General features: G+C 36.3%; 1 protein-coding gene across 1 annotated transcript in view; it reads right to left on the bottom strand.

Moving 5' to 3' along the window:
- Positions 1-21,436, bottom strand: part of DPP10 (dipeptidyl peptidase like 10) — a gene marked incomplete at both ends in the record, with an annotated part of 196,804 nt that overhangs the window by 84,042 nt on the left and 91,326 nt on the right. The window contains 2 exons of the mRNA XM_079538808.1: positions 189-263; positions 8,081-8,175. Of these exons, the coding sequence (XP_079394934.1) occupies positions 189-263; positions 8,081-8,175 (170 nt within the window). The remainder of the gene's footprint in view (positions 1-188; positions 264-8,080; positions 8,176-21,436) is intronic.

Below are 21,436 nucleotides of genomic sequence, written 5' to 3'. Positions count from 1 at the left end.
ATTGAAAATCTTGCAGTATTTCTGCTTAAATACATGTGTTACCATCATTTTATTAGAAAGTCATGGAAAGAGAAATTAAGTACTTGATTCAAACTGTGTTACGTGGAGTCACATACAGAATACACAAAACAACAAGGGCTTCTGCTTTTTAATTTAAATGATTATTTACCAACGAACTGTTGGCTTACCTGTTTTACATCGTATGCAAGAAGAACAAATCTTAAGTCTGGTGAAACTGAGTATCTCGATGCTTTGAAAGTTACCTACAAATGAAGTAACAATAAAAGTGAGTACACAAAAGGAAAGATCACTTTTTTCCAAATTACAGTTAATTTAATAATTCTCCATTCATAACAGTTCTGATTAGGAAAACCTTAATTTACACAAAAGATGGACTGCAATAATTCTTAGTCTAATTTGCAGGTGTCAGTAGAGTGGTGACATGAATCTGGCTTCAAGACCAATTACAAATTCAGAAGCTGATGAATTTTTTTTCTTGTCATGATTACAGACACTAAGCTTAAAGGTAGCAATTAAAACCGATTCATTTTCAAAGGAAGAGGGAAGGTGTTTTGGTTGGTGTGTTCATCAGGAATGACTACATGAGAGACCCGTCACTTGGTTAAGCTATAAAGATAATGCACAACTACTACTACTACTACTACTACTACAAAGAATAGATGTGCACTGTGTCCTTACTATGTTTCTTTCAACACCACACAGAAACATTTTGCATGCCAGTTTGCACTAAAGAAAAATCCTCTTTCTTATAGGAAGTAAAATGCTTAGTGGAAGGTAAAGTGGAACATAAAATACCAATATAAAACTATTATTGTTTTATATCTAGCTAAGATTACATGACACCCAATAGAATTCAGGGTTGTAACTCAATAAAAGGATAACATTGATGTTGAAAAAAATTTAATGCATCTAATGTAGAAGAAAGATAAGTGTGCTTTAAAGTGTGTTGCAGGAAGTAATTTTTAATGAATCTTGAGGTATCTGCAGAATGAGAGGGGAAGGGAGAAGTAAAAGAATTAAAATAAGAAGTAGTATAGAAAAACTAACGGAAGCACACAGGTACGAGATGAGGAAAAATGTATGAATAGCTCTGCAGAACAACATATAAAGACCTTTTCTGATTTTGCTTTTTGGGCATCCTGTTACATTTAGCCTAATCCCACTGCTAATCTAAAGAGATAAATGGGAGGGGTTAAGGTACACAAACCAGAAATCACAGACCAATTCATTCATAAGGCTAATCATCCAATAAGCCAAGAAGATGCAACATTTTGACATACAATCTAAACTGTAGTATGTAACATAACTAGAACCAAATTACCCAAATCCAGTCAAAAGGAAAAAGTAACTTTTGGAGAAAAAAACTGTGCGCAATAGCAAACAGAATGAAGATAAATCAGCTGTCCTGAGGCAAGAAGACAAAAGGATCTTCTAAGGCTGTGAGGAAATTTTTAATCTATAAAGTACAAAGAATAGATTTCCACCACATACAAAGAACCTCTCATGAGATAACCACCAGAAACTAAATGCATGGACAACGTGCCTTTTGTTTAGCACATCACTGAAAATATTCTAGATGTGAAAATTCTCAGATTTGGTTCAGTTTATTAATTATTGTCCCTACTGCCTCATTCATAAGCAGTATGCAACGCAGGCAAATATCCCAATTCTTTCTTAGGGAATGTGGCACTTAACATTTCCAGCATTTAATAAAAATCTTCAGTTACTTATTATACCACCACAAAAGTGATACAATTAATGCTAACACCTGACTAGCTCAGCTGCAAAGTATTGGCAATCTGAAACACCACCACCAGGAGCTACTCTCATACTCTGTATCCAAGTGGAATCTTGTGGATTTGGGATTTAAACTAATCTGAATCCTACAGAAAATGACTTTGTTCATCCAGCTTGTGCTCAACTGCAAAATTTTGTATGCTTCCAGCAAAACCTTGTACACACAGTATAAGCGCAGTGCCACTGAGACATAATCTCTTGATTGCAGGGAATGGCTTTGGCAGAACAGTTTTCAGTGTAATGGAATTCTCGTGAAAAAAACCATAAAGCTATTTTGTACTTTTTAATGTTCCACTTAAGAACCAAGAAAATAAAAATTAGGCCATAAGAAAACAAGTTTGCACAGCCAAAGCTGATAGCAATGCTGATTTACTGATATTGCGCTAAAAACATTATTAACCTATTTTTAAAGCTGGATTTACAGTCAACCTTTCCAGGAATCAAATGTTCAATTCAAACAGAATTTCAGAGGGGTTTAAGTTACAACTTTTTTTTTCTTTTGTTTTCAGACAATCTTAGAAATAAATTCAGAAATAGCACTTCTGTGCATAGAATAAACCCTTCTAGTTCAAAAACAGAGAAAAAGCACATTATAACCATTCCTCCTGTCCACCATGGAAAATAAACTCAGAATTCATCAATGGACTAAAACAAAAGAGAGACAGATTCCCCTTTTTCCCTGTATAGGTGCCTAAGGTAACACCAACCAACTCACTGACTGAGGTGATAAGATCACTACGTGGTGGATTTAAAAGAAAACTGCAGTCCTTTCTATGGGAAACTAGATGTATGTTGCTGAAACCCTGGGGAGATTGTGTACTGGGATGTTTGCTACAGGGAATAGATATGTTTATTTATTAAATAGAAGTTTGTCAAGAGTTTGACCTTAATGATTGGTTCTCTTCTCAGGAGAAGAGTGGTTTTGAATTTTGAAGAAAAAGAAAGTAATGAAAAAACATCATATTGGAAACAGCGGGGGGAAAAAAATTTAAAAAAGCCTTAGGCATCTTTTTGTCATCTGGAAAATGCTTCTTCCAATGCCATGTCTGCATATCAGCCACTTTTCAAGCTCCTTGCTTTGTGAGGAGCTGTTGAGCCTTATTCAAAAAAACAGATCTAAATGCTGTCCCTTATGATTCTGCCTCTATGTTTATCTTTCTTTGCCTGATTTGTAAGAACTATAGCCCTGGACAAATAAGCTTTGAAACAGGGAGATATGCAGCTAATTAGGCCTGGTCCCTGGCTGCAGAATCAGGGCTCGTTTCCCTCTGCATCACTGCACAGAATAAGCTGGATAGCAGACTGATGGTAACTGAGCTCTGTCTGCACTGTGCCCTATATATACACCCATGTCCCCTTTCAAACCTGGACAGAAGAAAGGCAGAAGGAAAGTTCATTTTCTTTATCTCCTTCACATTTGCTCTTGCCACATCGAGATCTAAAATCCCTACAAAAGCTATCAGCTCTATTCAACTATAAAATACTTAAAACAAATAAATCGTTATCCGTAAATTAGTTATATTTCACCTGTACAGTCTTCCCTTCTTAAATTTGTCATCCATTTTCCATACATTGCTAAATATGACATCACATTTTCAGCATTCATTACAACCTATTTAGCAAAAGTGGGGTTCATTAAAGTGTCCACTGTTGTAACAATTCTTAATATTTGTTTGATTATATAATACAATGTTGTTTAATGCATTCAGCATTATTCAATCTTTCATTAATCTCTTATGCAAGACTCTTAAAATACAAGCATGTAAGCTACTCTTGCAATTAAACCTACATTAATCAACAAAGGAGCTGTAATTGCATTAAGATGCTGCACTGAGTTTCCCATCAAAAGAGGAAAGGATGTGTGGGGATAAAAAACAAACAAAACAAAAAGAAAAATCAAAATGGAACTATTAACAAGAAGGGGTATTTATGAACAGTGTTGTATATAACAGCACAAAATAGTTCCTGCTAAAAGCTGTTCGGACTAAAACTCTCATTCTCTGCCTTTGGCTGCAAAGCTTCTACGAGTTTTCACAGCTGGGCTGCCACAGCCTAATCATGATTTATGAGCCAAGGCTTCTGTTTCTCTCACCCTTCTGATGCCACCCACTAATTGGCAGGCAGCAAGAAGTAATCCTTTCCTCTCCATCCTTGTGTAAAAGATGGCCCGCAGTAACACAACAATATGATGCTCTAGGGTATGCTCCTAGCAAGCCACTGAAAAACAGGTTTGCAGTTCAGTAAGATTTACTTGCTGCACACTCTGATGCAGTTTCCCCTGGAGTTTGAGGAGAGTTGTGGAAAGGCAGAGAAATCCTGGGATGGGAAATGGGAAACCTGGTCACGAATGGCAGGGTTTTAGAAGAGTCCAAAGCATATAGCTGGGTGAAACCTGTTAGGATGCAAGACCGTATTCTAGTTTCCAAGCTGAAAACAGTAATACTTGCATTGTTGGGTATCACACACAAATCAAAAGCTCCTTATTTGATTATTCAAAATATATCTCATCATCTAAAATGGAAAGCCTTAAGTAGTTGTGCTACATTCATTACTGGCTAAGCATTTGTTAGGGAGCATGCCTGGCATCTGAATATTTTTGCATACATCCATCATTATCACAGTTATTCTTTTTTGTTAAGAGAAATAAATGAAACAAAATTTCTAAAGGAGTCTTAAAACACACTTCATAGAATCAGAGAATATTCTGAGTTGGAAGGGACTCATAGGAATCCATTGAGTCCAGCTCCATCTGGAAACAACCACAACAGAACACAGTCCCATACACTTTTCCTCTCATCTTTTTTTTTTTTTAATTTTTGTTTTGGGTTGTAGGACTATAAAACTGATGAGGGAGGCAGACCTAGAAGCATCGCAGGGGTACAGACAAACAACTCCAACAAGCAAAAGAAACCACGCAGCTCTCCCCCTTGCAGAATACCCAGGCCTTATAGCTAGGTTGAATACCCAGAATATCCAGGCCTTGTAGGTAGGTTGTGGGTGAATTGGCAACCTGCTCTTCGTGGCTTTGTGACAGCAAAAGGTATAAATAAAATGCTTGTTAAACACTGAAATTGCTTAGCTAAATGTGGCATCATGTCATTTATTTTGGAACTGTAACGTGCAATAAAGTATTGCTAAGCGCTAATTGACTGGTAAGCATGTCACTTATACTCCTGGTGATAGGCACCTCAAACAGATGATGGAGAACATATTGTAATCACGTCTTGAGGCAGCATCACAAACATCAGGATGCCATACAGTGATTAATGTGCGGGCTTTTTTTGGCTCTATCTAACAGAAGACTTGCCCAGCCTCCAGCTGTTAACATTCATATACTGCTGGCTCAAAATAGCAGCTATTTATTAGTTATTAACTATTTCCTAGACAGCTTGAACAAGATGCACTACACAAATACATACATACAGATGTGGTTTAGAAAACGTCTTTAAATTAAGACCTCCAGAGAACCTAACAGATATTTTTCATGCTTCAAAAGCAATTCCCTTATATCACTGCTAGCCCCTTTTCCCTATACAAGGAGTTTATCACAGCAGTTCTGTTTTCAACGGACATTACTAAGAAAAACCTGCCCCTGCTTTGAACAACTTGAGCACACACAAACAGGATAGGGAATACAGACTAAAAGCAAGTTAATAATTCCCATCTAAAGCTGACTGTTCCACAATGGAAACCTTCTAACACAGAAGAAGGGAACTTGTATTGCCACTGTTTATGTTGGATCTGCACAATACTATTCATTAAAATAAGACAGCTCTGAAGAGTTGTTAAACCAGCACTGTTCTAATTATGCACTGGTGATTTAACAGATGTGACAATGAGTGAGGAAAATGTTTGATTAATGAGCCAGGTGTCTAACTTTGGAAGAGTACATTCAGAAGTGCGAATCTGGGGACAGTGGACCTTAGAAGATAAGGCTTTCAGACATATAGCCTGGCTCTGTAACACGGAATCATAGAATAGAAAAGACCTCTAAGATTATCAAGTACATCCCCAAAGATTCCCACCATGCCCACTAACCATGTCCCTCAGTACTGCAATCTACCCCTTCCTTAAATACCTCCAGAGAAGGTGACTCTATCACTTCCCTGGGCAGTCTGGAATCTACTTTATTTAACACTGAAAGCTTATCACTCCATACAGAGTGGAGCTTCAACAACAACAAAAAGAAAAAAAAAAAGAGGGGAGGGGAGGGGAGGGGAGGGGAAAAGAAAAAAGAAAAAGAAAAAGAAAAAGAAAAAGAAAAAGAAAAAGAAAAAGAAAAAGAAAAAGAAAAAGAAAAAGAAAAAGAAAAAGAAAAAGAAAAAGAAAAAGAAAAAGAAAAAGAAAAAGAAAAAGAAAAAGAAAAAGAAAAGGAAAAAGAAAAAGAAAAAGAAAAAGAAAAAGAAAAAGAAAAAGAAAAAGAAAAAGAAAAAGAAAAAGAAAAAGAAAAAGAAAAAGAAAAAGAAAAAGAAAAAGAAAAAGAAAAAGAAAAAGAAAAAGAAAAAGAAAAAGAAAAAGAAAAAGAAAAAGAAAAAGAAAAAGAAAAAGAAAAAGAAAAAGAAAAAGAAACCCCACACATTTTTATTTGGCTCTATTCCATAGACAATCATTCAATGGTTGCTTGAACAGTAGCCATCTTGGATCAGTTTCCCATGTTTAATGAAGTGTAGATATCTAATGTTGAGAGCTCTGTCAGTCTGTATCAGTTAAGTGTGAATCAGCTCCATAAAAAAACATGAGCAACTTTCTGACAAGACGAAACGCTCACAGTGTGAAGCAGTTTGTCCATACTGATTCATCACTGATTGGCACGGCTGGTTTAGCATAATAGGCTGAACAGCTTCTCATGCTGGCACTACATAGTGTAAGCCAAACACTTGCAGCCAAAAGTGTATGCATTCATTTGTGAGGAAACTCAAGAACTGTAATTAAATTTATCTTTAATAGTCAGAGATGTCCAAGTAGCTGCTTGCATTTAAGTTACACACTGAAGGTATAGGCCTAACACAGTGAGTCCTCCACTTAGCCAGACAAGCACTCACAGATATACAGAATTAAGAGGGAAAATGTTTCTCCAATATTTCTTTGTTTGTACTTCACAGAAATTCACCTTTTCACTCACTTTTCATTGTGCCTGACAGTCTTTTTTGGGCTAAGATGTAAAGTGAGGCACACCCCAGCATATGGATGGGGGGCAGCTTACACAAAAGGAGCCTTATGCACACTCTACCTTAATATACAACTTTCTCCTCCCTTCTCCTTCATCTTTACATGGACCTGGGATATCAGGATCAAGTTCACTTTCCTGAACTTCTGCTCTCTTCTTTCCGGTTCAATGAGTTAAAAGGAAACTTCACTGAGGGTTTTATGTTTTGAAATGAAGAATTGGTATCAGCAAAGGCCAAAAGCACACCAGAAATAAAATCAGCCCCTGTCAAACACCACTGATAGAAAAAAAGAAAAAGTAATCTTTTTTGGTCTACAGGTGGAAACTACTTCACACAAGGGACAATACAGGGACAAGCAGTAACAGTCAGTGGTCCATACAGAGCACATAGGAGGAAAGACTGGCAAGCAATGCATTCACAATATGAAGTCCTGACAAACAGGAATTACAGGGTAGGATGTAAGAGGTTATCACGGAGACTAACAGCCCCAAGCCAAGCAAAGGAAAATGGAAACTAAGCATTGTAACATTTTTTAGCAATTAACTGCTGCTTAGAAATATATTGAAGCTACTCATGAATGTAATATTTACTGGTAAAGAGAAATCCTCAGCCATCCAATTGCCATTAAAGCAGTAAAGAATGCTTAAACTTCTGATTACCAGGAATAGGAAATATTTTTTTCTTCCTCTGCATAATTGCTTAAAGGAAAATCTTCATATGATTTTTTGAACACTTTCCCCCACTTCTGATAACAGAAAGCTTTCAAATTTTGGGTAGAATTCCCTATTTTATGAAATGTTGCACACAGCTAGATCCACTAACAGATATGTCAGGGACAATCCTTCAAATGGCCTGAACAAAACATGGACTACAGCCAAAAACATATATACCAATTAATTATTTGCATGTAGGTTGAATAAAATAACAAGCCAGAAATCATGCACTGACAGGAATGGATTATACTTTCCATTTATACATATCCTACTCTAGGTTACAAACATATATTCTGCAATCTTTAAATATTGTACTCTCTCACTGCTGTTACAGGAAAAAAGTTAGCAGACTTCCAGCAAGAAATAAAATGTGTTACTTACAAAAGTTGTGTTTTCCAGTAATAATGTAGTGGTATTTGTTTCTACATTCAGTTCAATAACATGTCCATTCCTATCTTTATACACCACTGCTGTATCTGCAACAACAAAGGCATTAACAGTTAACAAACACATTGAGTAAATAATACAACAGAGAAAAACAGCATATTGAAGTCATCCAAATACCTTTATTATGATATGCAAACAAGACTGAGAGAAGAACTGCACACATCATAATGCAGTGGCAGATGTCCCTGCCCATGGCAGAAGGTGGAACTGGATGCTGTTTAAGTTTTTAAGTTCCTTCCCAACCTAAACCATTTTGTGATTCAATGTTCACCTGCCTCATGAGCTTAATGAGTTCATGCTCTATGGTACGTTCATTTCATTCAGAAACATGATTTTATTTAAAAAGAAACATTTTATGTGATAAGAACATATCCATTGGGATTGATGGGAATGAAGTAACACCCTGAACCACAAAACAAAATACTCTGACCTAGAAATCACTGTCACTATGTATACCAAAAGCTGTCTACCAAAGGGAAGTTCTGCAAAAAACCTTTTTCTGGACACCACTGTCCCATATCTCCTCGGAAGCACTTCTAAGAAAACCTCTGTACTATTTTATATCTCTAGCAATTCTGGTGATAAAGATATGTACAATATCTGCAGACAGTCTGTGATCTCTGTGATGAGTGCAAGGCCACAGAATATCAGATCGCCAGCTCAGTGGCCTGCTAGAAAGGATTGAAACGATATGTTTGTAAAACATAAAACCACTGTGTCATAAAGCCTTGCATTTTTTTCCCCTTTTTACAGATTGCTTGAGAAGTTTACATAAGAAAAAAAAAATACACCTGAGCTAAAGAAAAAAAGATACGAATTAAAAAATTGTCATTCTTACAAAAAAAAGGTTTTCTACCTTATTCATAATAATAGCTGCAATGGTACAATAGATAATATACAATAAATTCATAAACCCTGATAAAAAAAAAACAGTTCAAAATTTATCACTGTTTCTGAAAAGAGATTGAGCACTGGCTAGTTCTGTGTTTTATTTAAAACTATTGTTAAAAAAATTGTATTTAATCAAGCAGAACTTTTTTTTTATTCAATAAAAATGTGGAAAGTTCTAAATTAAGCCTAAAGGAAACACAGAAGAACTTTATTAATCCGCACTAATTCCTAAGAAATTCATTACACTTATTTGAATTGTATGAAGAAGCAAGTAAATATGACTGGAGAAAAAGGTTATGCTATCATAAAAAATATGCTTCACTTATTCAGAAAAAAAATGTAGCTACATTTTAATTGACTGCACAGAAACTCCAGATATATAGCATTAGTGAATGTCCTCTGGTACATTCTGTAAAATTAATGAAGCCTCATTTAAAGAGAACACTAAGCTATTTCAGATTGTGGCTGGGAATTGGGATTGGGTGGATGGAATCTAGGACAGGATTTTCAGAGCTGCTGTTTAAGAAAAAAGATTATGTATCTTAGGAAATGTGGATTTTTCTTTTTAATATCAAAATAAACATTAAAAAAAATCATTTGAAAGATAAGAGGCAGCACTTTGTAGAGAGTTATTTTGATTTCAGGTTACTGGCTACCACAGGACATTTAAATTTCTGCAACTTTTAGATTTTCATGCATGTGTTTTCAGGTATGACAGCACTAAAAATTCCTTGAGGACCACACTTATAAGCAATATTAAAATACCATTAAAAAAAATAATAATAATAACAAAAAAAAACAACCAGTTCTCTAGACAAAGAGCTGTACCCAGTCATGGACAAATCAGAGTGTAAGAAATGGAGCATATAAATGAGAAACACTAAACATCCACCAACAATGATCAGTGTTCATCTTCCAATAGTACAGTGCATGGTGCATAGGTGAGCCTAATGCACTTTCCAGCCTGAACAACAATCATAGAATCATAGAATGGCCTGGGTTGAAAAGGACCACACTGATCATCTAGTTTCAGCTCCCCTGCTATGTGCAGGATCACCAACCACCAGACCAGGCTGCCCACAGCCACATCCAGACTGGCCTTGAATGCCTCCAGGGATGGGGCATCCACAGCCTCCTTGGGCAACCTGTTCCAGTGTGTCACCACTCTCTGTGTGAAAACCTCCTAATTTATAACCTAAATCTCCCCTGTCTCAGTTTAAAACCATTCCCAGTTGTCTTATCTCTATCAACCCTTGTAAACAATATCAGAATAGAACTCCTTTTCAATCATCTAATCTTCCAGTTGTCCAACGTGCCATCAGCTCTTGTTCAACAGGATTTTTTGTGTTTTATTAATTAAATCCTACCAAGACATTTTCACTCACATAAAGAAGTTGGCATTAAAGTTACTAACAGAACCAAGACTAAGTGGCTTTTAGGGTTCTTCTCACATAATGTGAAATAGCATTTGGAACTGCAGATACTGTGAATGATGTAAACCAAGGCCTTTGTTTTCAATTCAGAATGATATTTTATTTAGATTATGAGTATTGAAAATTGACAGTCAGACCCCTTAAAAGGCAGATGTTAGTGGACGATAATCACACCTTTCACTAAACCTTGGCTTCCATCTCTATACTGGATTCAATTGCTAACTCCTGAAGTGCATAAATTTAAATGAATGTTTGCAAAATGCCTGGAGACTCTCAGATATAAGAAAAATCCATCAAAATATCACACAAGTTCTAAGAATAAATACAATCTTCAAAAGTAACCATATCAAATTATACTGAAGTCTTATTCCAGTCAAAGCTTGCAGGGCACTTCTCAGGCTGGATAATGGGGTAGTTAATGGCCACAAAACAGGATGATTTTTTCTACTGATAACCTAGACGCAAATAAGAGCTGTAAACATATTTGCTTCTAATTCGCCTTTGAACCAGAGTCATAAAGTCTACAGTAGAAAATAATACCTAGTCCTTAACTGCCTGTTCAAACAGATTGATTTATTATCTTGGTATCTTTGTGATATAGATGTTCAGAGATCCCCAGCACTTCTCAAAGTCACTCAAAGGAGCAGAAACAAAGAATGCTTGATCTGTAATGAATTAAGAATAGTACCATGCAGAAAACAGAGCACTGAGGAGCTGTATTATCTGAGGACATCACTAAAACAGAAGGCATAATGTCCTGAGCTAAGCAGAATGTGAGGAAGCCTCTAAGAACACCACATAATTTCAAGCCACCTTCCCTAAGCAATGTACACAAATAACACGTTGAAAATGTCCCACATGTAATAGTTCTGCACTATTAAAAGGTGAAGAAAGATAACCAAGGGTCTTTACAGAAATTAACTTGACATCATTCCCCAATAAAATAGCAGCACAATAAATCCAGGATTCTTCCTACAAAATACAGGCTAGCAATATAATTCACACTTGACAGCATTTTATGGGGTATAAATCTTGCCAAAAAAATTTTGACAGGACTATGTTTGACAGAGGAAACTACTAAGAATCTGTATATTGGGTTTTTTTTTTTTGAAGCATTTGCCTTCTTTTATGACGCTGTGATTCCAAAGTTTACATTATACCGTATTAATGGAAAACACATTAGGAGGACCAAAAATGGTATCAACTAACAAAAATAATAAGAAAGATAGGCTACTCCGGTCAGTGATCTATCTCCTTTGGTTCACACTTTATATCTTTATGTCAAGAATTAGTTTAGTCTGACTGCGGATAAAAATATTAAAGGTTTATTTCAGATGGCTGCTATGATCACTTCTGGCTTGGAATCTGTGAATTTAATTCTACTGATTTTCTCATCCCCTTTTGCAATGAATCTGTGGGAATACAGGACCAATATAACTTCTGTTAGTAGCTTTGTGTTAAGACCATTTTAATAAAAACTCAAGCCCTTGTGGTTGTCTTTCGGTTGACTGCCTATGGGATCAAGGCATATTTATTTTTTCATCCGATTCATAATTTGTCTCCTTTTTGTGCCTTCTACTCCACTTTCCTACAAGCTATCAAATATTGATTTCAGCTGCCGATGAGATGCTGGGGTTGGTTAATGGTGCAGCCTTGTTCAGAGAATCCATGTGGGTGTACACCTGCTACAATGCTCACAGTCACAGCACGGAAATCCCCCCATGTCAGAAGAAAAATTGTTCCCAGGCAGACAAAACAGATTGCCTTCCTTCTCCCTTCCACTTCCTAACCTGCAGTGTGCAGATCCGTTTACCTGCAGGGTCCATTTGAGGATGCTTTACCAAAGTGATTCTCTTGTATGCAGGGATTTCAATGCCTGTAAAAATCTTCCCTGATTTTTTGCATCTATCACGTTTAAAGTTTTTCATCAGAATTAGAGTACCTAGTTTAACTAAATATCACAAAATACAAAACTTGTTTTATTTAACCAGCAGCATGAGCCCCATCTTAGCTAATTCTATAATAACTTCTTTACCCTCATTTACTGAATTGACAACACAACTGAAAAGCTACAGGGCTCATTTGCAACACTTGCTTTTCCAACTAGCATCATACAAGTTCACGTTAACTAAAATAAATTATTTTTAATTTCTAATGAACAATTCTGTTATTTGGAGGAAGAAAAAAAAACAGACTAAATTCCAAGCTGAATTATACTATCATCATTGAAAATCAAACCCTGAATTAAGCCAACAGAAGAATTTGGCACAGGGTCTATGTGGCCTTTTAACAAATTTAGCTTTCTGAAAGCAGAATATTGAACCGTGGTGGTTTATTTGATGAGTATAGGCTTTCATTTCACATGTCATTGAACTTAAGCAACTCCTCTTGTAATCTAAATTACAGACTAGGCTGAAAGGGGCAAGGTCTCATATACTTGAAACTATCAGATATTAAGGTAATAGAACAGTATTAAGAGTGTAACTAACATTTCAAAAGTAAAGAAAAGAGATGGAAATGCACACCGCAAATACTGAAGATATGCTTTATAATACCTAATAAGGAAATTTCAGGGCAGTATTTTGAAATTACTGGTAGTGTTACAGTGAAAATTGCAAAAGCTTATTTTCCCACTGAAGGTACTGAGTTTCTGTTTGTTTAAATAATGTTATACACTGCAGCACAAAACAGCTTATCACTCCTCTTTTTTCTTATATTTTACCTTTTCTTGAAATAGAAAAAGGTTGTTACTTTGCTGTCAACATATGCCAATCAGCCTTTGCTGTACACAGTATTATTAGAACTGCAGATGGTATTTCATTAAATTGATTATAGAAAATGTCGTGCTAATTAAAATAGAGAAAGCTTTCTGATTTAATGAACAGGAGGTGCTAGACAAATCTTTTTCTAATTAAGTGCTAATTAAATAAAATAGTCATTTACAAAGATATTACAGATACAGATGAAATTCCAATATGCCACACAAATCACATGTCACCTGAACACTTCTTTTCTAAAAGTTTAGTCTCCTGTTAGTGCTGCTTTGAGGAGAACATTTATTTCACAGTCGTGTTATAATGTAAAACATCTCCTGTCTTTAGAATTAGTCTTTCATTACATAGAAAATACCTTATTCAAAACAGTTTGCAGTGTTATAGACACAGGTACCTAATTCCTGTACTTCCTGACTTCCACGGGCCTTCTACTTCTCACTTCCTTATAATCCAAAACCAGGTGATCTTCTAGCACAGTAGTTAGAGAAATGGAAGCAGCAGATGTAGAGTAGCATCCCTCCAGACACAACCAAATTAGCTCTGCTGAGAAGGTCAGCTTCCCAGTTACTGCACTTCTATTAATGTGAAGACAAATACTGATGGATTCAGCAATATATATTAAAAACAAAACAAAACAAAACAAAACAAAACAAAAAAAAACAAAAACAAAAAAACCTGGATTTTTTTTTTTTTTTTTTAAATTACACTTTATTGTATATTGTAAATTCGTGCAGAAAGGGCCAATGAGCACAACATAGGAGTGCGGACATTTGCATAAAACTCCAGAATAAAGCAATCAGCCATTTGGATGGGCCAGGACAGTTAAAATCTCCATCCTTTACCAATGTCTCTTCTTTTCCTTATCTTCATAGAATCACAGAATTGTCTGAGTGGGAAAAGATCTTTAAAGGTCATCTGGTCCAACCCCTCTGCAATGAACAGGGACACCTACAGATCCATCATGTGATCACAGACTGATCTAGCCCAATCTTGAATGTCTCCATTAATTAGGGGACATCCAGCACCTCTTTAAGCAAGCTCTTCCAGTGTCTCACCACCCTTATCATAAATATGCTTTCCTTACATCCAATCTAAATCCCCCCTTTTAGTTGGAAACAATTTCCCTTTGTCTTATCACAACAGATTATGCTAAAGAGTCTGTCTCCTTATATACTGAAAGTAGACAGACAGACAGATAATGTGAAATGCATCCAATCACAGAGTATAGCTCTGTTCCAGAGACTTTACTGGGGCTCAGCCCACACGCATGCTATGAAACTCTAGTGTTCTGTTAGCTTAACTGTCACAACAAAATTTAGCCATCATATCCAGATTTCTGAAAAAGATACATTTCTCTTCTATGTACTGCTACGATAACACAAAGTCATTGCAAGTTGGAAATTTCCAAGTTTTACCTAAAGTTTACCAATTTATTCACTGGTAACTTAATAAATCTTATTGTCTTCTATGGCAGAGAGCAGAAATAGCTTGCCAGACCTATTTCTTCTCCAGTACTGCTGGATGGCATAAAACATATTTCTGCTATTTCTCCTGGATGAAGAAATTTTGCTATGGTTCTCTTCTGTTTCCCTGGGACTCAGCTTAGGGTTGAGTGCAGCAGCTGTACACAGACCTACTTGCTCAGACTTCCCAAATCCAGGCTGCTCCAGTACAGTCTTTTTCACTTCTCTATTTCAAGGGCACTCTTGGAACGACACAGCTACAGCTAAGTTCCAACTTTCTGAAATGGTCAGTTCATCATGCAGATTAACATCTGGCTCTCACATTATATAAGGAGATAATAACAAAAAGTTGAAAGAAAACAGGAGCTATGCCATAACTCATTTCCTGTCATAAGTGATAGAAGTTTAGAGAATAATTGGGCAAAGCACTACAAAGGAAATGAATAAAAATAAATGAAAATGCAAAGATCTAATTGTGTGCTACTATAAATGGGAAGTAATTATCTAACTCAAACAGCAATCAGCTTTTGGACAAAAGCATGAGATTTGACTATTTCTATCATTCCTCCTCATCCTTTCAACACCGCACTTCTTTTAATGCAGAAATTTTCAGCTGTATATGTCGTTACTGCAAGGAAAATGTTACAGACACCCATTTCCCACCACAGAAGAAAGCACCAAATGTGGTTTCATGGTGTTAAAATCCAGGGTAATAGACTTGAGTCTATTAGTCCATTCCAGTTTGTTTGAAATGCAATTAACAGTAAATCAGAACCAAGAGCAAGAGTAGGGGATATGACAGTAATTGTGACAAAGAGCTTTCCTAGTGGCTACATCATGGCTTTTGCACTGTGCGATGCAGGCAAAGCAAACCTGGTTTGCTTCTGGGTCCACTGGGTTCACTACAGCACTTTTATTTTGCTGTTCTCTCTGCAAACAGTAAATAAAGACTTCAAATCAGAAAAGCTACTGTACTGAGGACGCAAAATACTTCACAGGTGTAAAATAATGAAAATTAAATTAAAAATTATTTGATTTTCCCCTCCTCTGACACTGTTTCACTGTCACCACAGAACAGAGAGATACCATTTAATCAGTACAGAACAGTCCATCTTCTCCTAAGCATCACACAAAGCTGCTCAGGTTCCCCAACTCTTTGGAAACATTTTTGTTCAGGAATAAAAAAGGTGATCTCCAGTTGCTATCTTGCATTGTACCAAGGCTCATTACTGAACCAGCCTGGCAACAGACTCACTCAGCTGCTGTCCAAATAATTTACATGTCCCTGGACTATTAAGAAAATCGGGGATCAATTTGTCAGCCTCAGTCACAGCTTACCCCAGGCTCTTCCCCAGAGAGATTATCAGTACAGCAGCACTTCTATGACAGCCTTGGAAGCTGACCCTTCTGCTGAGAGTACTGAAAGGACAAGTCAGATGGGACAGGAGCAGATCTCCCTTGGAGGAGAAAGCGTAGTCCAGGTCAGACTTCACACAGATTACAGACTTGGCAGGGCTGCATTTTGGATAATAAACAATGATTTCAAGGTAGGAAGATTTATACGCTTCTCTGCTTCTGTATAATTACAATTCTCAAGTAAAGATGGGCATTTCAACCTGCAACAGAAATGTGAATTTCTCATGCCTCTGAAACTCCTGACAGCTCAGCACTGCTCCTACTGTGGTGCTCTATGTGTGACTGGGACCTTCACAGGCAAGCCCAACAAGTGAGACAATTAAAATCCAGTGACTATATCCCTAACACAGTAGAAGATGAGTCTCAGCAGCAGCCACAAGGCTGCAGCTTGCTCAGCCCCACTTGCCCCCATAAACACGTCTCAGTGAGCTGATCCATGAAAACTGTGCCAACTCCGGTAAAGGATGAAGTAAGCTTCATATTGAAGAGATCATAATCAAAACAGAGGATACAGAGCATAACCATTATGCAATGTAACCTCTCAACAACGCATGAAAGCAAAGATAGTTTAGAGCCAGATTATTTGCCAGTGCACAAACTTACAGATGGCTTTGTGGAAAGCATTCATAAGTATACATAAGTATTCACAGCCACTTAAAAGGAGAAATAAATATATCTACATAATCAAATCAGCTTTACACAGATCTTACCAAACATTTGATTCAGAACTGGCTACTCTTTACCAACATATTTTGACTCCATCTTTGGCCAATGAAATCAGAGGACAATACATAATGTCTCAAAACAAAAATTCATAGCATCTCATTAAATACTAATTTTTAGAAATATAATGGTTGCAAATAACATTCCAGTTTGGTCCTCCGTTTTCCTTAATTTTTAATGAACTATTCACTTCTTCAGAATAAGCCTTCTACTCCAATGAAAACAGCAATAAACAAATGTACTGCTCCTGTATTCGCTACTACAGAAAAAATTACTTCATTAGTCATTACACAAGCAAACCTTCCCCTATAAAGAATGGGTTGATCATCAGAAACCTTGGGCCATGGTCAGTACAGGGAGAGAATAATCTAAGAACAAAAATAATATTTATTGCCTATTGGACTGTCCCATGATATGCAACAACTAGAAAAACATTTAGTTCCACCCAGTCTAATTTGAATGACTCTCTAATTCTTTTTCCATGACTGGTGCACCACGGACTACATGCTCATTCACAAATGGTACTGAATGTGGCCCACAGTAAAGCCAAAAAATGATTTTTTTAAAAATTGCTTTAGGTTTATTTAATCATATTAGAAATATTAATGCTTATTAACCAGCAAAAATATAAATTGCTCAAAAATATACACCTGCTCTCTTCTATTTTGCAGTCATTAACTGCAAAATTAATGCTACCACTGAAAGTGAAATTAGAACTATAAAATATAAACTTGAACAATAATACATCTGTATGCAACACAGATGATTTTAATACATTTTTGTCACTATGGTTGAAGGTATAAAAAATTCAGCTGGATTTTAGTCCATTTAATCTTAGCTCTCTTCAGCATGATTTTTACCACGTGTTTCAATTTCACTGCATGAAAGTCAACATCTTTGCAAGAGTCTTAACTCATCGCTGTTAACATCCAGGCTGTACTGGAGGTAATGAGAGTTTTGCTTCACACACAATGGACACAGAAACTTAGTTGCAGGCAAATGTCACTGAACAACATAATAAGAGGACTTGCCTTTGTAACCACCGAAAGACAAACAAAATATTCCAAGTTATTAAAATAAACAAAGGTAGGCAATTTTCTGTTCACAGAAATATTTAATGTGTGAACAGCAGGTGTGTCATTCTAATTTATGACAATAAATGTTGATTCAATGAAGATCATTAGTACTTGAGATCATGCAACCAGAAATACGTAAATCATATCAGGGTGTTTTTTGCTGATTTCATTTAAATCTTTTTTTGTGAACTTAAAATAGTAACTTATATATTTTTTTCTTTTCTACTAAACACTTGCCTGGACTTTGGACTGGAATTTCATGTTCAAAAGTGACACATATCATTAAAATTTTGGCCCAGAAATAATAAATCCTGCGTATCTCAATTTAATTTATGAAATGTAAGCATTTAAGAGGTTTTGTTCTCATATGTGTTCATTACTCGCATTATTTACCACACTACCAGAGTTCTCAGAAAATAATCATGCTCCCTAATTTGAAAATTAAATGCTGAGAGTTTAGGCCTCTAATCAACACAGATATGAAAACAGAGATTTGGCATTAACATTTGAAAACATTGGCAGAACTTCCTTTGGCATTCAGTTCTTGCAGATGTCACTGTCTGGAGTGGACATGTACAAGACACATGAAACAGGAATTAGGCAAACAGTTCCAGTGCACCAGATCACCAGGACAGTGCTTATCTTGATTCAGCAGGTTCTCATCCCACTTGGCACAGTCAGAGCACACTATATAGAAGTAGAAAGCAGGACTAGATGATAAGATGTCTCAGGAAACTGTCTTATCTCCAGGATGCAAACAGAAAACACAGTCCTACAGCTCAAACTCACCCAAACTACCTTTCTGATACAGGTAATCAACTAACACTCCTCATAGTAACTTGGAAAGAATTCTGATGTACTGTGGAACAGCCATCAGAATATTTTATATGGCTCAAAGATGAAGTTTTGTCCCATAGGAAAAGAGATAAGGCATTAAGTTTCTATCTCAAAATTATCTTCATGTGCTTTATTTTACTTCCTTCAAAATTACAAAGGTGATATGTTAAGACATTCTGTGTAGCTAATCTAGGCAATTAATTGAAAATAAAATGTAGCTGAACAGAAGCATTACAAGAAGAAAATCAAGGAAAAGTTGAACAATGGCACTCTCTTGGCAAGGCAGCAACTGTTCTTTAACAGCATGAGCATCTGGAGGCAATTAGACTGCATGTTACCCACAGGGGGAGGAGCACCACGCTGCTCCAGGTGTGGTGTGCAAGCAAAACAACAGAACTTTTCTCCAGACTTCAGTCATAGATTAGCATCAAAGAATAAATATTTAAATTATGGCTTCAAATTTATTCTACTGATTATTCCAGGGAATTAGACTGCTTAGCTGCTCCTGATCAGATAATTAAGGCAAGACGCCTTTTATTTTACATTTGAATTACTTTCAGATTAACATTATTACCAACCAGAACTATTAGCCCTGGTTTTCCCAAAGAAAAAGTAGATACCCCATCACTGCATCACTGAAATACTAACTCCATTAGTAAATATACACTTGTCAAAAACAGCTTTAGATCTATAATAATTAAATGGAACCAGAATAAGCACCGTTATGTCATGCAGAAACCCGTAACTGAAGCATCCTTATTTCTTCTCCTGTATGCCACTATCAAGGGCATACTGCAAGACACATAAAAATGGCTGATCCACAAATATTAATAGAAACAAAATTAGATGTTGTGCCTTTGGCAGAATTTCTGTATTTTCAGACATAAATCCTTTCCTTGGGAAAAAGATCAAATAACTAAAAGAGATCTTCAATTGCTTCATGTTTCTTTCATCATCTTTATGAAACATTTTTCTGATGATGACTTTATGAAGCAGATTTTCTTCTATTATTTTCACTTTGCATGCAGCTAAAAACCTCCATGCACCAAATCTGCAATACAGACAAGCTTTCCCAAATTCAGACCAATTTAGTCTTTATTCTGTTTTAACTTTACTCTAGTTTAAATGTTGAAATCGAAGTCACTGCAGGGAAGCTACTTAGCACTTCCACACAGCCATCTGCAGTACATGAAGCAGAATTTGTCTTCCAGACAGTATAGTCCAACTACATAAAGGCTGGACAGAAAAAGCTGATTTAAGTACAGGAAATTGCATTCATTACTCACAGTCAATTCAGAGATTCTAGGCAAAAAGAGCCTGTTACAGACTTCTGAATTCTTTCAGAACCTACATTATAGAATTTTGATCTACAATTCCTGCATCAATTCTACAATTTCCTGTTGGGTTTTCCTTTATGAACAGCATGAAGACTTGATTTAAACGCTAATGCAGAATGCGTGGTATCTCTTGATATAACATGAGCTGACAAAGGAGAAAAATAAAACCTATCATGTCACCATAATCATCTTACCCAAGACTTTTAACTATAATAACATGTGGGGTGAAGCTATAAATAAAAGAAATTAATTTGATTTTACAGTGTAACGTGAAACACATTAAGTCAACACAGGAAGCCAGAGTCCGTTCTGCTCTCTTTCATCCTGCTCCAGCACTTCCATTGCCTGAACTCATTTGTGTCACCAAAACGATTCACTACTGGGGTAACAAAAATTGCATCTAAACATATCCATCATACTGCAAACACATCTGTGGGGACTGGCCCTACAGTACCAATTAAATGATTCTTGCTTCAGCACTTTGCCATTCGGGCCTTAGCAAACACCTTCAGCTACCTTCTCCCCTACTCATTACAGCACCATTTAATGACATGTGAATTTTTCAGTGATGAACTTGGAAATCCAAGTATTTACAAATGGTCCATAATGACTTCGAAAACCTATTTTGTACTTAGGCCACTGGAAGTCATAGATAACAATGATGTATCTAGAAACAGGTCACACAATCTCTACTGACCAATGTAAATATGAATTTCTATGCCCTGTACAATGCCCAAATGGAGTTCCCCTGAATTTCTTCACCATGTAAGACAACAGCTGCTGAGGACGAATATCTTCTTCCAAGTATATGCTTAGTTTGGGCCATCACTGCCTAGCCAGATATCAGATAATCTAAGGAAGGCATTCTACTCTTCTTATTCAATAATAGAGCAGAGGAAGAAAGCTTCCAATCTAGTCAGTGTGAAATACCAGCACTAGTAGTCATTGAATAGTAAAGATGACAGCTCTTTTTTTTTTTCCCACCAGGTTTGATTCTATTTACATCAGGCTTTTTTCCAGTTAAACTGAAGGCTGACAGTTAAATGGGTAAAAATAGTTTATTGAGTCAGCTACCTGAAAAAAAAATTCAAGAGTAATTCATGCATGCAGTCAAGAGACCAGACAATGATGTTAAAAGGAACAGTTAAAGTCACCAAGCCTGATTCTAATGAATCACTCTGCTAATGAAATATTATCAAAAGCCAGAAAATCTTCTAAAAGTATGGTAACAAGCAAAAAGACAGGTATATGCAAAACAGGGAGTACCTTAGAGAAATGTGTTTGTAATAAAAGATGTACATTTCAGTAACTCAGCACGTCATGAACACTTCATGAAGGTA

Source organism: Tetrao urogallus, assembly GCF_951394365.1.
Source record: "Tetrao urogallus genome assembly, chromosome: 8".
Taxonomy (NCBI): Eukaryota; Metazoa; Chordata; class Aves; order Galliformes; family Phasianidae; genus Tetrao; species Tetrao urogallus.
Note: the sequence above shows the minus strand (reverse complement) of the source record. Positions and strands in the feature narration are given on the sequence as shown.